Here is an 11,817-nt window from a genome sequence, read left to right on the forward strand (position 1 = left end):
ACTCCAAGAAACTGACAGGAGGTCATGGAATGGCTAAGAGTGTCTCAGTAAGTATATGATATCATGATTTGTTACTAAAGGAATCCTTCAGGAAAAGTTTGAGCTTGTAATAGAATAGAATAGACTTCATAGTCTGTATTATTGTGTATAATAATGTTAAAGTTTTTTTAATAATCATAATTATTATACCTGATTGTATTGTTGTAGAGTTATAGGCAGAGGAAGAAGAAGGAGCCAATGAAGCAGAAGGAAAGAGAGAGTGCTCAGAGGTGTCTTGATAAAAGACAAAGACTATCCCAACACTTGCTAGTTTGATTTTCTGTTTGCATAGTTTTATATACAACAATAATGTCGAGTACACCTTGCTTTTCACCATGCCTAGATCAGATCTGCAGATCAGATGAGGTTGCTCATGCGTCATGTGATGATGTCACTTGAAGATCCTATTCTTGCTTTTATTGTTTGTTTGTGAAGTGTATGCAGACTCCTAGTTGCCTATAAAATATGATAGGTGAAGAAGTTTGAGACCAGTTACAACTCAAGAACATTTTACTGTATCAAAAACAGAAAATGGTATTGTGTTTATTAGTCTTTTAACTGGATGCATTGAAGATTTTGAGTCAATTGCAGGTTTAGTATTCGTGAGATAACTGCTGCTAAAGTGAAAGGAGAAGGAACCCTCGGGCCTCCAGTACTGTTGGGTGGGGCTAGATGATCAGGTGATAGGTAGGTCGTAGGTGGGAATAAAAAGCATTAAAATAAAATTAAAGATGGATAGAAGTCTCGATAATAGTAGTGGGGGGTCAGGTCAGTTCCTTCTTCTCCCTTTATTATAAATTTTGATTGTGGGTATTCTACAGGTCAGTATGAACTGAGATTGAGGTCTCAACACACAACTGCAGTAGTAGGAGAGGCCCTGTACTGCTGGGGAGGGGACCAGGAAGGATTATTATTATTATTATTATTATTATTATTATTATTATTAATAAACTCTACAGCACAATAGTAGAATGAAAACACAGGGAGTTAGAGTGCTGATGGTAACCTGGTAAACTCACCAGGAACCAGAAAAAAAAAAAAAAAGAAAAAAAATGAAAAAAAAAATAAAAATAAAAAATAAATAAATAAATAAATAAATAACTTAGTGCATGAATGAATGGAGTTATGTACATGTATGATGGGAGCTGATACAATTATAGCAAGGGCATAAGAAATGATAAGTGCATAAAGATAAGTCACACGATTCTCATACCAAGAGACAGTATACTTCTGCTGTTGATGTGTTTAACTTATTATCTGGTGTTTGGTCCTCTCAACCTACTAGAGGTACTCCTCCACTGGGAATCAGAGGAGTCTCTTGTACCACCATTAATTTATTATTTTGGTGGTTGGTGTGGCCATGACAGTTGCTACCATAACAGTTTGAACTGTTTAGACACTTCAACTCTTCAATGGAAAGAATTACAACCAACCGGTGACAATTCTGTGACTAAGAGAGGCCATGGTAGTATGATAGTAATGGGAAGTGAAGGTGGACCTCAACAATTACTGGTTATTGGTGGACAAGGTACTACCATGCAGTATCATCCTCAATTTAAATATGTTAAGATACCGTATGTGGATGATGATCTTAGAACTAATGAACAGAATATCTACAACCTGTCCACTGGTAAGTGACTCATTGTATTATGTAGAAATTTATAATAATGAGGTCGGAATTAACATAGTTTATTTATAGTCAATAATATAATAGTACTGTTTATTATACATGTAATGCATACAAGAACTGAATATTAACATACTGATTACTATTTTTAGGACAGTGGATTGTTCCATCTGTCAGTGGACAGTGTTTTCCACCAACTAGTGACTTTATAATTGAAAGGATCAGTCATAATAAAGGAATTATGTATGGAGGAATAGTGACTGATGGTAGTAAAGATATTTCTACTAACAGTATCTACTTGTTTCAACTATCACAACATACAATAGTAAGTTATACACTATCAGTATAATAAAACCATTAACAGTAAGAATAATACATGTTTTTAGAACTGGGAGTATCTTAACCAAGGATCAATACCTAATGATGGACTCTGGCTTAAAGGGAGAGACTGTCATGCCAGTGCTATTATCAATGGTGTCTCTACCTCACCTACACTAGTAGTGATTGGTGGACGGGATAATGATAATGAACTAGTAAATGAATGTTTATTGTTAGACACAAACCAGTACAATTGGATGAAGGTATTGATAATTATTGGAGTCATTATACATGTACCAGTCATTGTTATTGTGAATGTGAATTGACTGAAGATTTGTGGTATATTGTTCAAGCAAATAAGTCTGACCAAGAGTGGATAATTATTTAGGGAGAGTGTCTAACCCGCCTATAATCTGTGATACAGGTACAGCGCGTATGTTTACATAGCATGGTGATTAGCACCAAGTAGCCATTCGTACGTCCTTATGTTAATTAATTCCAAGTCAGAAGGCTGCAAATTAGAAATAGCCAACCATTAGAAGAACATATTCCTGTCTGCTCCTGCTTGTTTCTCGCACTGTGTGATCCTCAGACTGGAGATATAGGTCTTAAATCCAGAAATTTGCATTCAATTTTGATTCCAAATACTTTTGAGACTGGAATTGATGGAATCAAATACCAATTCCATGAAAGTGCTACATCTACACATGTGCAAAGCCACGTGTTATCAATGACAGCCATAATTGAGATATTAACTACTGATTAATTAACTATTATTAATATTAAAGGGTGTGGTTGGGTGTGGTCTAGTTCAGAATTGTTTCAAACAATTCCTACTTCTCTTTTGATACGAGTATGATTCCATTTGGAATCGAAGGATCGAATACTTCGGACTCAGAATCGCCCATCACTAATAAACATAATTATAGGCAAGTTAGATACTCTCCCTAAATAATTATCCACTCTTGGTCTGACCAGAAGGGAAATTTTGTTTTTCATTATTTTGATTAACTGTAAATAATATTTTGCTTTCAGTTTTTGAAATTTTTGTTGAACAGTGCCCCTAAATGCCAACCGTACAACTACCTACAGTACATCACACCATCCTATACTGATACCAATATCACTCCGTAAACTGTATACTTTATTTCTTAATTTCTACAGATTCCTCTACCTGATTCTGTTACTGGTAGATATGCTCATACTGTATCATCTTTTGTTGTTGATCCTAATCATGTGTTCCTGATAATAGTGGGGGGTTGTGTAGAGGGTGAACAGGTAGATGTAGGAGGAGGAGTAATGGAACAGGTTAACAGCCCTGTCACTGGTCCTAATATCACAATAGTAGTAGAACTAGGTAAGGTTATTATTTATTTATATTAGGAAAATTGTATACATAACCTCAAACTAGGCAAACATGATGCAAAAATTAATAATTGTAATAATACCACTATTAAGATCATTTATGTAGAATAATACATTTTACTGAAATTCAAAAGTGTAATTTTGTCATTGCTTTTTGTCCTTTCTCTTCCTCACTTACAATCACTTACTCATTTTCCTTCTCCCTCCCTCTCTCCCTTAGTTTTTAATGATGGTCAATGGTCAGTGGGTCTAGTATTAGATTCATTTAATATTCCTTTATTGTATGAACAAAGACTAAAAGAAAGAACAATTGAAAAGTATATACACATGACAGATAAAGTGAAAGAGTTTCAAGTTATAATTGAGTCTTTACATCATGAGAACCAATCACTTCGGGAGGCACTATGTGAGACTCATTCATTGTCAGGTAAAATTACAACTAGTCCATTACTTTAAAGATCATAACTACATGTATATGTATCACTTTAATACAGTTCTATTAAAGAAAGTACATGTACATGACTAGTTGACTACATGTACATATAATTGTACATACATGTACATGTACATTGCTAATAATTATCAAAAATATTTTTAGTTTCTACTGCTGCTGCTCTTATGGAAAAAGATGAAATAATTCAAAAACTTGAAACACAACTGCAGGAAACTAAGAAGCAGTTAGTGCAGTTCGCTAAAAGTAAGTATAATAGATCATGATTACATGTACAGTGTATGTGGCTTGCATTGGTTTATTTTACTTCTCTTTATGTTTTCATAAGCTAAAACAATTATTCTGTTTGTGTAGTTCCAGTGTATGGAGCTAAAGTCATTGAACTGGAGGATCAGGATATTAAAGAGAAACAGATTCCTTTAGGTCAGCTGCTGAACATGCTGTTTTTAATATGTCATGTCATCATGTTAACCTTTTTACGAGCTGTTTAGTATTATCTTGCATTAAATTGATACACATTATCGTTTTATGTGTAGAAGATCAAGTGATTGTAAAGAAAGAGAAGATTGATGTCACTCTACACGAACATGATCAATTTAGCATCAAAGGAACTAATTCTGTTGGAGTACAATTTAACTACATGATCCCCTCAATGGGTAAGTTTAATTTAAGACACCAATTAATTTTTTATAATTTGTTCTTTTAATGTCACAGATAATTTGGAATGTCTGAGTGATGTCCAGGTAGCAGAGAAGAAGATGTTCTTAATTCAAGGAGACAAACCTCAACTGATGAATTGGGAGAAATATGGTCTAAGGATTCAAGTACAAGAAGGAAGCCTATTGTCCTCTGAGACAGTAGAAGCAGCAGTGGTTGCTCTTGTAGGAGGACAGTTCGAGTTTCCTCCTAATACTGTCCTAGTGAGTGCTGTGTATGCAGTATCACTCTCAAAGCCTCTCCTCAAACAACTCAAGTTAGAGATACAGCACTGCGTTGATTTAACAGGACGACCAGATCTTGCACAATACTTACAGTTTGCTATAGCTCCCATTAGCGCACCCAGTCTTCCTTACCAGTTCTCAATAGTTGAGGGAGGAGAGTTTAGCTCTAATAGTTGGTATGGATCAATTAAACGTGAGAAGTTCTGTCTTGTATCTATTTGTGGCTGTGATGGAGGAGGAGGAGGAGGTAGTACCAGTTCCTCATCAGGAGTTTCATCTAATTTGGCTGGTCAGTAATCATGGTTATTACTTACATGTATGTTGCTGTTATTTAGATCCCATATCAGAACCTGCAGGGCCCAGTATGAGGACAAGGAGCTCATTGTCATCTAGTTCTGGGGGTAAATTTTAATGTGCCATAGCATGAAACTTTTGTTGTACTTATTGATGACTTTTCTATGATTACAAATGCATTTTATTTTAAATTTGCAGTTACATGTCATGAAGCATGCAACTGCTAAAGTTTTCCTACTATGATTATGTTCATTTCACTAAGTGTGTTTATTTATTATCTTACTTGTTACAGGTAGCAGTGCATTACATCAAGATCCAGTGTCTCAACAGCAAGAATCAGCTAGTACTGGAAGTATAGCTAAAGAATTATTGAAAGCTACAACATATGCTGGACTGATTTATTATGAAGAAAAAGGTATAGAGGATCTAGTCACTTTTACTGCTGCTAAGAAATTGGATGCACTTCTTGAGGTAAGTCTATACTTTCAGGGATGGTACATGATATATATTATGGATTTTGTGTATAGTTTATTAAGAAGGAACATTCACTAGCTGAAAGAGGACCTCATGAATACTTCTGTATTGCATCTCCTAATGGTTTTGTTGAATTGAATTTAAATGCTCCACAAAAGAAATCTTATAAAGGATGGACTATTGAACCTCACAAAGAACCTTAATTGCAGGGTAATAATTACCACAGATATTGATTGTCTCATCAATCTGTTATCCATACTATAGTTATATCAAGAGGACATTTACAATTTTGGTAAAGAAGATTACTCTCTTCCTCCATCTTGCCCCATATCTATCTATTCATCACCTGATGCTGTTCCTACATTACACTACTCTGTACCAGTAGAGGGTGTGGCTGATCCTGTTTCATTTTGTATTCACAGATCACGAAGAACAGCTCATCCTATTGCAGGTACAATAAGTTATTCATCTATAAAATGTTTAAAATAATATATGTTACGTACATTGTATCTATTATAGCTGCTCCTAGCAGTAGTGGCAGTGATGAAGATGAAGCTATTCCAGTACTAACTAAAAGAAGAAGAGAAGGAGGTACTTGAACTCAACATGTTACTGACTAACTATTGACTATTGGTATTGTAGGTTTTGATATTAAAACAGCTAAACAAAACATCAAGCAAGTTATGAATGAGAATCACTCAGATTATGCAGATATTTTGGAGAGTTCTCTTAAAGAAATTGCTAACAAACTGTTTGAAGCTAAAATTATTACCCGGCAGGTTCAGAAGTCACCAACTTATGATGCCATAGCCTCAAGTTTCCTAGCTATAATGAATCTATTGAACTCTAAGTCTGACCTAGAGAAGCATTGTGTGAAGTATCTTGAGGCTCTGTCTAGTGTTGGGGGACCAATAGAATTTGTTGCTAATCTCTTGAGGGAAAAATGGACAACAGCACTGGAGGGTACACTTCAGTTTGAACAGTCTGTGAAAAGAGTTAGAACTAATTATAAATGATGTTGCACTTAAATGATTTTAATTTGTAGCTAATGTTATATTTTGTATTTTAAAATGCTCTATTTATGTAATCAGGAGTCCCAACATTATGGACTCCTGATGTAATGTAATGTTCCATTCTTCTGGTTCTTTTTTTGAAATTCAAAGAGAAAGTTCCATTTCAATTAAGTGGGTGTGGCTCATAAATTTTAATCAATAAAATGGAGGGAAACTGCAACAAAACCGAGCACAAAACAGCATCTCCTGCCAAACTCATGGAGCCTAAGGAACTAATACCCAGGCTGGACCCGCCATTGTGATTACTGGTGACAGGTAAATGTAGAATTAATTAAGGAGGATATACATTATCATAACTATAATTAAATATTGAGTGCATGTTCATTCAAAAGTTTATACTCCAATAAGATTCATTATAGAGGTGAACCTAATGGAGTTAAAGGGGCTGAGGGTTGGTAAGTCTCATTAGCCACTGGTAGCCAGACCAGCCTACAGTCATTGGGTGGTAGCTGGGGAATGGTCTGGCTAGTGAGGCTAGGCCGGGGGGACATGGAGCCTATGGAACTAATGAGTCTAATACCCTGGATCAGCATTGTGATTACTGAGGGCAGGTAAATGTAGAGTTATTTAAGGAGGATATACATTATTATAACTAATTGAATTATTGTGCATGTCATGTGTATACATGTCTGTTCTTATGTTGTGTAGAAGTTTAAGCCATTTTGATCAATTTTGGATTTTTTTAAATTTTTAAATTATGCCAAAGTCTCTGTGCTTTAAATGGTCCTGGGCCAAATTTTGCCAAAATTGAAAAGTAGAGATTTCTTCATTTTTATAATTTTTACTGATACACGTACATGTTCTTATGTTGCATAAAAAGTTTGAACCAGTTCCGATCAAATTTGGATTTTTTAGGAATTTTTAAAGTTGCTCAAAAATTAGGCCAAAGTCCCTGTACTATAGTACAATGACTTTGGCCAAATTTTGTCAAAAATGGCTAGAAGAGAATTCTCCATTTTTAAAATTTCTCCTGATGCACATACATGTATTTATGTTGCGTAGGAAGTTTGAACCAATTCTGATCAATTTTGGATTTTTTACAAATTTTTGAATCAGACCAATCAGGCGAAAGTCTCTATACTTTAGTACATGGTCCTGGGCCAATTTTCACCGAAATTGAAAAGTAGAGATTTCTCCATTTTTATAATTTTTCTAACACCTGTTCTTATGTTGCATAGAAAGTTTGAGCTGCTTCCAATGAATTTAAATTTTTATAATAGCTTCAAAATCTGGCCAAAGTCCTGTACTTTAGTATACAGGGACTTTGGCCAAGTTTTGTCAAAAATTACAAATACCAACCATTACCAAATTTTATGTACCTACTTTTGAGATAACAAAATTATGTTAAAATTGTCACTCACTTTGAGGTGAATTGTTCCTACATGTATAATATTTCCTATTGTTATTTCTAGATTCATTTTTTATCCTTCGAGTGTCATTTTGAGACTTAAACATCAGCCACTTGATGGTAAGAGAGAGAGAGGAAGAGTGTACGGTATATAGCGTAATATTTTTGATAACTGTGAATTTCCCTATTTACCTAAAAATCTATATTTCATGAATTTAATATTCATGAAATTATACCATCTTCCATCTTGCACCAGAATAAATTGAATTAATTTTTGCGTATCTTCAAAGAATCGCAAAAAATTATAGCTCTTAAAATTTTTTCGCTATATAGTGCATGTGTGTGTTACAATGTATACAATAATTATTACATTTATGAACCTGTTGTTTGTTAATAGCTTTATTTATAAGCTTCATTAGCTTCAATTTGGAGCTATACAGTAATACTAACAGTAAATGACATGAGTGTGTATACATGTACATATGTACCTACTGTAATACATGTACATGTATATATTTGTCTTTTTTGTTCCTGTTAGTCACAGAGGGACAGTTCTGATGATGAAGATGAGGTTATTAAAGAATTAATGAAAGCACAAAATGAGCTGAAAGTTGTTGTAAGTTTGTGATGAAATTATCTTCCATTTCTTCACTACCTTATATCATATACAATGTACTTTAATTGTGTGTGTATCTTCTTTAATCTTGTTCTATAGCATGAATACAATCAGCAGCAGAAGAGGATGCTTCATTCATTAGCTAAGTCTGAGATAAGACGTGAGGAGATTAGGAAGCAGCTCCAAGAAACTGACCAGGAGGTCATGGAATGGCTAAGAGTGTTCTCAGTAAGTATATGATATCATGATTTGTTACTAAAGGAATTCCTTCAGGAAAAGTTTGAGCTTGTATTAGAATAGAATAGACTTCATAGTCAGTATTATTGTGTATAATAATATTAAAGTGATCATAATTATTATGGCCTGATTGTATTGTTGTAGAGTTATAGGCAGAGGAAGAAGAAGGAGCCAATGAAGCAGAAGGAAAGAGAGAGTGCTCAGAGGTGTCTTGATAAAAGACAAAGACTATCCCAACACTTGCTAGTTTGATTTTATTTTTGTTTGTATAGTTTTATGTGAAATTGTGAATGCACAATGTAAATCGACTAATTAGTTTATATGCCTCTTGGGTGGAGCTGGATCACGTGATAGGTGCAATATCTATGATCGGTGCATCTAATCTAAAGATGGATAGAAATTCAGGCTCGGTATCAGGTCAGTTCCTTCCACTCCCTTTCTTTTAAATATTCATTACCAGTATTCTATAGGTCAATATCTATTTGGATGGAGGTATGAACACACAACTGCAGTAGTAGGAGAGGTCCTGTACTGCTGGGGAGGGGACCAGGAAGGATTAGCTGCGTCCCTCGATTCTCCTAGAAAGAGAGAGTGTACTTCTGCTATAGATGCGTTTAACTTATTATCTGGTGTTTGGTCCTCTCAACCTACTAGTGGTACTCCTCCACTGGGAATCAGAGGAGTCTCCTGTACCACCATTAATAATAATATTTATTATTTTGGTGGTTATTGCCACGGTGGCCACGGCAAATGCTACCATAACAGTTTGAACTGTTTAGATACTTTAACTCTTCAGTGGAAAGAATTACAACCAACTGGTGACAATTCTGTGACTAAGAAAGGCTATGGTGGTATGATAGCAATGGGAAGTGAAGGTGAACCTCAACAGTTACTGGTTATTGGTGGACTGGCTCCTAAATCAACTACTACACAGCACAATCAGTTTAAATACCATGATATACCTTGTCTTGATGATCATCTTAGAACTAATGAACAGAATATCTATAACCTGTCCAGTGGTAAGTGACTCATTTTATTGCTGGGTATGGTATTGTATTGTCATTTAAAATATTTTGATGCTGGAATAGAATTACATATAGTTAATTATAGTCAATGGTATAATGGTACTGTTTATCATACATGTACGTGTATTGCATAATAGAAATAAATTGTAGTTATTGATAATTAATTTTTAGGACAATGGATTGTTCTATCTGTCAGTGGACAGTGTTTTCCACCAACTGATAGTTTTATAATTGAAAGGATCAGTCATAATAAAGGAATTATGTATGGAGGAGTAGTGACTGATGGTGATGCAGATATTTCTACTAACGATATCTACTTGTTTCAATTATCACAACATACAATAGTAAGTTATACACTATCAGTATAATAAAGCCATTAACAGTAAGAATAATACATTTAATTTTATTTCTAGAACTGGGAGTATCTTAAACAAGGATCAGTACCTAATGATGGACTGTGGCCTGAAGGAAGAGACTCTCATGCCAGTACTATTATCAATGGTGTCTCTACCTCACCTACACTGGTAGTGATTGGTGGACTGGATAGTGATAATGAACTAGTAAATGAATGTTTATTATTAGACACAAAGCAATATAATTGGATGAAGGTATTAAAATGCATTATGTATCATTTTGTGTTCTTGTTGCCATTGGTCACACTGCATCACTTCACATCAATCCACCTCTGAAAGTGAAGTGAGAGTGATGCACATTAATTTGAAAACATGATTAATGTGCATCAATGCACATCACTTTTGCTAGTGTGAAATATTAATTATTGTTTTACTATTTTGCTTCAGGATTTAAAAATATTTGTTGAGCAGTGCCCTTACATGCTAACCCTATAGCCACCTATGTCAAACTATCTCACAGCTTTGTATCACTGTACGCTGTATAATCTATTCTATTTATTATTTTCTACAGATTCCTCTACCTCATTCTGTTACTGGTAGATTCAGTCATACTGTAGCATCTTTTGTTGTTGATCCTAATCATGTGTTCCTGATAATAGTAGGAGGTTATGTGGAGGATGAACAGGAAGATGTAGGAGGAGGAGTAATGGAATGGGTTAATGAACCTATCACTGATCGAAATATCACAATGGTAGTAGAACTAGGTAATATTATATTATTACTACTATATTATTATAGGTAGTATTAATTGAAAGTACCGTATATCTGGTAATTTTCATAGGAGAAAATTTTCAGACAGAAAAAATTCATGTATTTTATCAAGTTTTCGCACAGTGGTTCCTGTCTGAAAATTAACAACATACGAAATTTTAAAGATCTTATAAAGGATCCCACAGAGCATCTCTGCTTGAGAAGTTACCATGCTTATTAGACTGTCTACCAACTGCTGTAGGAGACTAGGAGAGATATTTTAATTGGAAGAAACAAAGCAGCGCCATTTTGTGATGATAGTGCCACGTGTCTTGACAATGCACGTGGTATCTGGCACTATCTGCATGCAAAACCATAGATATTATACACGGAACAGGATTGGAAACAGGATCACGTGAGCACATTATGCATCGAAACCAACCTAGTTTGCCGGGAACTGGTGACCGTAATGGAGATGAATGGAGAAAGTTTGTGGGACTCTAGCAACTACATCGGACGACAAAGGAGGCTAGTAGGAGCCTTTATAGCTACCTCTCAAGGGTCTTTAGTGGAATAAGGCATCTATTAGTGCTTATATCTATGTTTCAAAAAGTTATGGCGTGCTAAAACAAAGGGATCTTAAGCCAGGATGCCATTACTCTCAAACTAACAGATGCGCACCATAAAAAACGTCTTAGTCCACTGTAGGATGTTAAGAAGTAGCTATAGAGCTAAATACCTTGTCATAAAACCGCCGGGTATAGCCTAGAAAGTCCCACAAAGTATTTTTAACAATCTCCATTCATCTCCATTACGGAATTCAAATTTCACTCTTAATAACCACGAATTAACTAGTTCCCGGAAAACTAGGTTGGTTTCGATGCATAATGCGCTCACGTGATCCTG

General features: G+C 34.9%; 4 protein-coding genes and 1 long non-coding RNA gene across 6 annotated transcripts in view; all 5 read left to right on the plus strand.

Moving 5' to 3' along the window:
- Positions 1-5,716, plus strand: part of LOC100637226 (uncharacterized) — a 26,739-nt gene extending 21,023 nt beyond the window's left edge. The window contains exons 5-13 of the mRNA XM_020002397.1: positions 3,149-3,341; positions 3,570-3,776; positions 3,948-4,046; positions 4,155-4,223; positions 4,337-4,456; positions 4,515-5,030; positions 5,077-5,142; positions 5,328-5,506; positions 5,563-5,716. Coding sequence (XP_019857956.1) covers positions 3,149-3,341; positions 3,570-3,776; positions 3,948-4,046; positions 4,155-4,223; positions 4,337-4,456; positions 4,515-5,030; positions 5,077-5,142; positions 5,328-5,506; positions 5,563-5,712 — 1,599 coding nt within the window. The 3' untranslated portion in view covers positions 5,713-5,716. The remainder of the gene's footprint in view (positions 1-3,148; positions 3,342-3,569; positions 3,777-3,947; positions 4,047-4,154; positions 4,224-4,336; positions 4,457-4,514; positions 5,031-5,076; positions 5,143-5,327; positions 5,507-5,562) is intronic.
- Positions 178-1,017, plus strand: LOC109586228 (uncharacterized). Its single transcript, XR_002186888.1, has 2 exons — positions 178-807; positions 861-1,017. It is a non-coding gene; the product is annotated as an uncharacterized LOC109586228 (long non-coding RNA).
- Positions 5,717-5,778: 62 nt separating the features above from the next.
- On the plus strand, positions 5,779-6,561 carry LOC109586227 (uncharacterized). The gene is made up of 3 exons (XM_020002404.1): positions 5,779-5,960; positions 6,029-6,100; positions 6,152-6,561. Exon 3 carries the CDS (start codon positions 6,193-6,195, stop codon positions 6,523-6,525), a length of 333 nt encoding a protein of 110 aa, XP_019857963.1. The 5' UTR covers positions 5,779-5,960; positions 6,029-6,100; positions 6,152-6,192; the 3' UTR covers positions 6,526-6,561.
- A 1,289-nt stretch (positions 6,562-7,850) lies between these two features.
- LOC109586226 (transcriptional adapter 3-like) lies at positions 7,851-9,087 on the plus strand. Of its 2 annotated transcripts, none has more exons than XM_020002402.1 (4): positions 7,851-8,050; positions 8,469-8,546; positions 8,646-8,774; positions 8,928-9,087. In XM_020002402.1, exons 1-4 carry the CDS (start codon positions 8,048-8,050, stop codon positions 9,033-9,035), a joined length of 318 nt encoding a protein of 105 aa, XP_019857961.1. In that variant the 5' UTR covers positions 7,851-8,047; the 3' UTR covers positions 9,036-9,087. The 2 variants fall into 2 exon arrangements, with proteins under 2 accessions (XP_019857961.1, XP_019857962.1); XM_020002403.1 differs by having other exon boundaries at positions 8,475-8,546.
- A 63-nt stretch (positions 9,088-9,150) lies between these two features.
- LOC105314423 (rab9 effector protein with kelch motifs-like) lies at positions 9,151-11,059 on the plus strand. The gene is made up of 5 exons (XM_020002396.1): positions 9,151-9,200; positions 9,254-9,802; positions 9,980-10,152; positions 10,222-10,416; positions 10,733-11,059. Exons 1-5 carry the CDS (start codon positions 9,173-9,175, stop codon positions 10,961-10,963), a joined length of 1,176 nt encoding a protein of 391 aa, XP_019857955.1. The 5' UTR covers positions 9,151-9,172; the 3' UTR covers positions 10,964-11,059.
- The last annotated feature ends 758 nt before the right edge of the window (positions 11,060-11,817 follow it).

The sequence above is a fragment of the Amphimedon queenslandica genome, unplaced genomic scaffold (assembly GCF_000090795.2).
Source record: "Amphimedon queenslandica unplaced genomic scaffold, v1.1 AMPQUscaffold_12923, whole genome shotgun sequence".
Lineage (NCBI taxonomy): Eukaryota > Metazoa > Porifera > Demospongiae > Haplosclerida > Niphatidae > Amphimedon > Amphimedon queenslandica.

Coding starts and splice junctions, on each gene's coding strand:
- LOC109586226 (XM_020002402.1), top strand. Junction 8,547..8,645: donor AAAATGAGCTGAAAGTTGTT/GTAAGTTTGTGA, acceptor CTTGTTCTATAG/CATGAATACAATCAGCAGCA. Junction 8,775..8,927: donor AATGGCTAAGAGTGTTCTCA/GTAAGTATATGA, acceptor GTATTGTTGTAG/AGTTATAGGCAGAGGAAGAA.
- LOC109586227 (XM_020002404.1), top strand. CDS start 6,193: ATGAATGAGAATCACTCAGATTATGCAGATATTTTGGAGAGTTCTCTT.
- LOC105314423 (XM_020002396.1), top strand. CDS start 9,173: ATGGATAGAAATTCAGGCTCGGTATCAG. Junction 10,153..10,221: donor AATTATCACAACATACAATA/GTAAGTTATACA, acceptor TTTTATTTCTAG/AACTGGGAGTATCTTAAACA. Junction 10,417..10,732: donor AGCAATATAATTGGATGAAG/GTATTAAAATGC, acceptor TATTTTCTACAG/ATTCCTCTACCTCATTCTGT.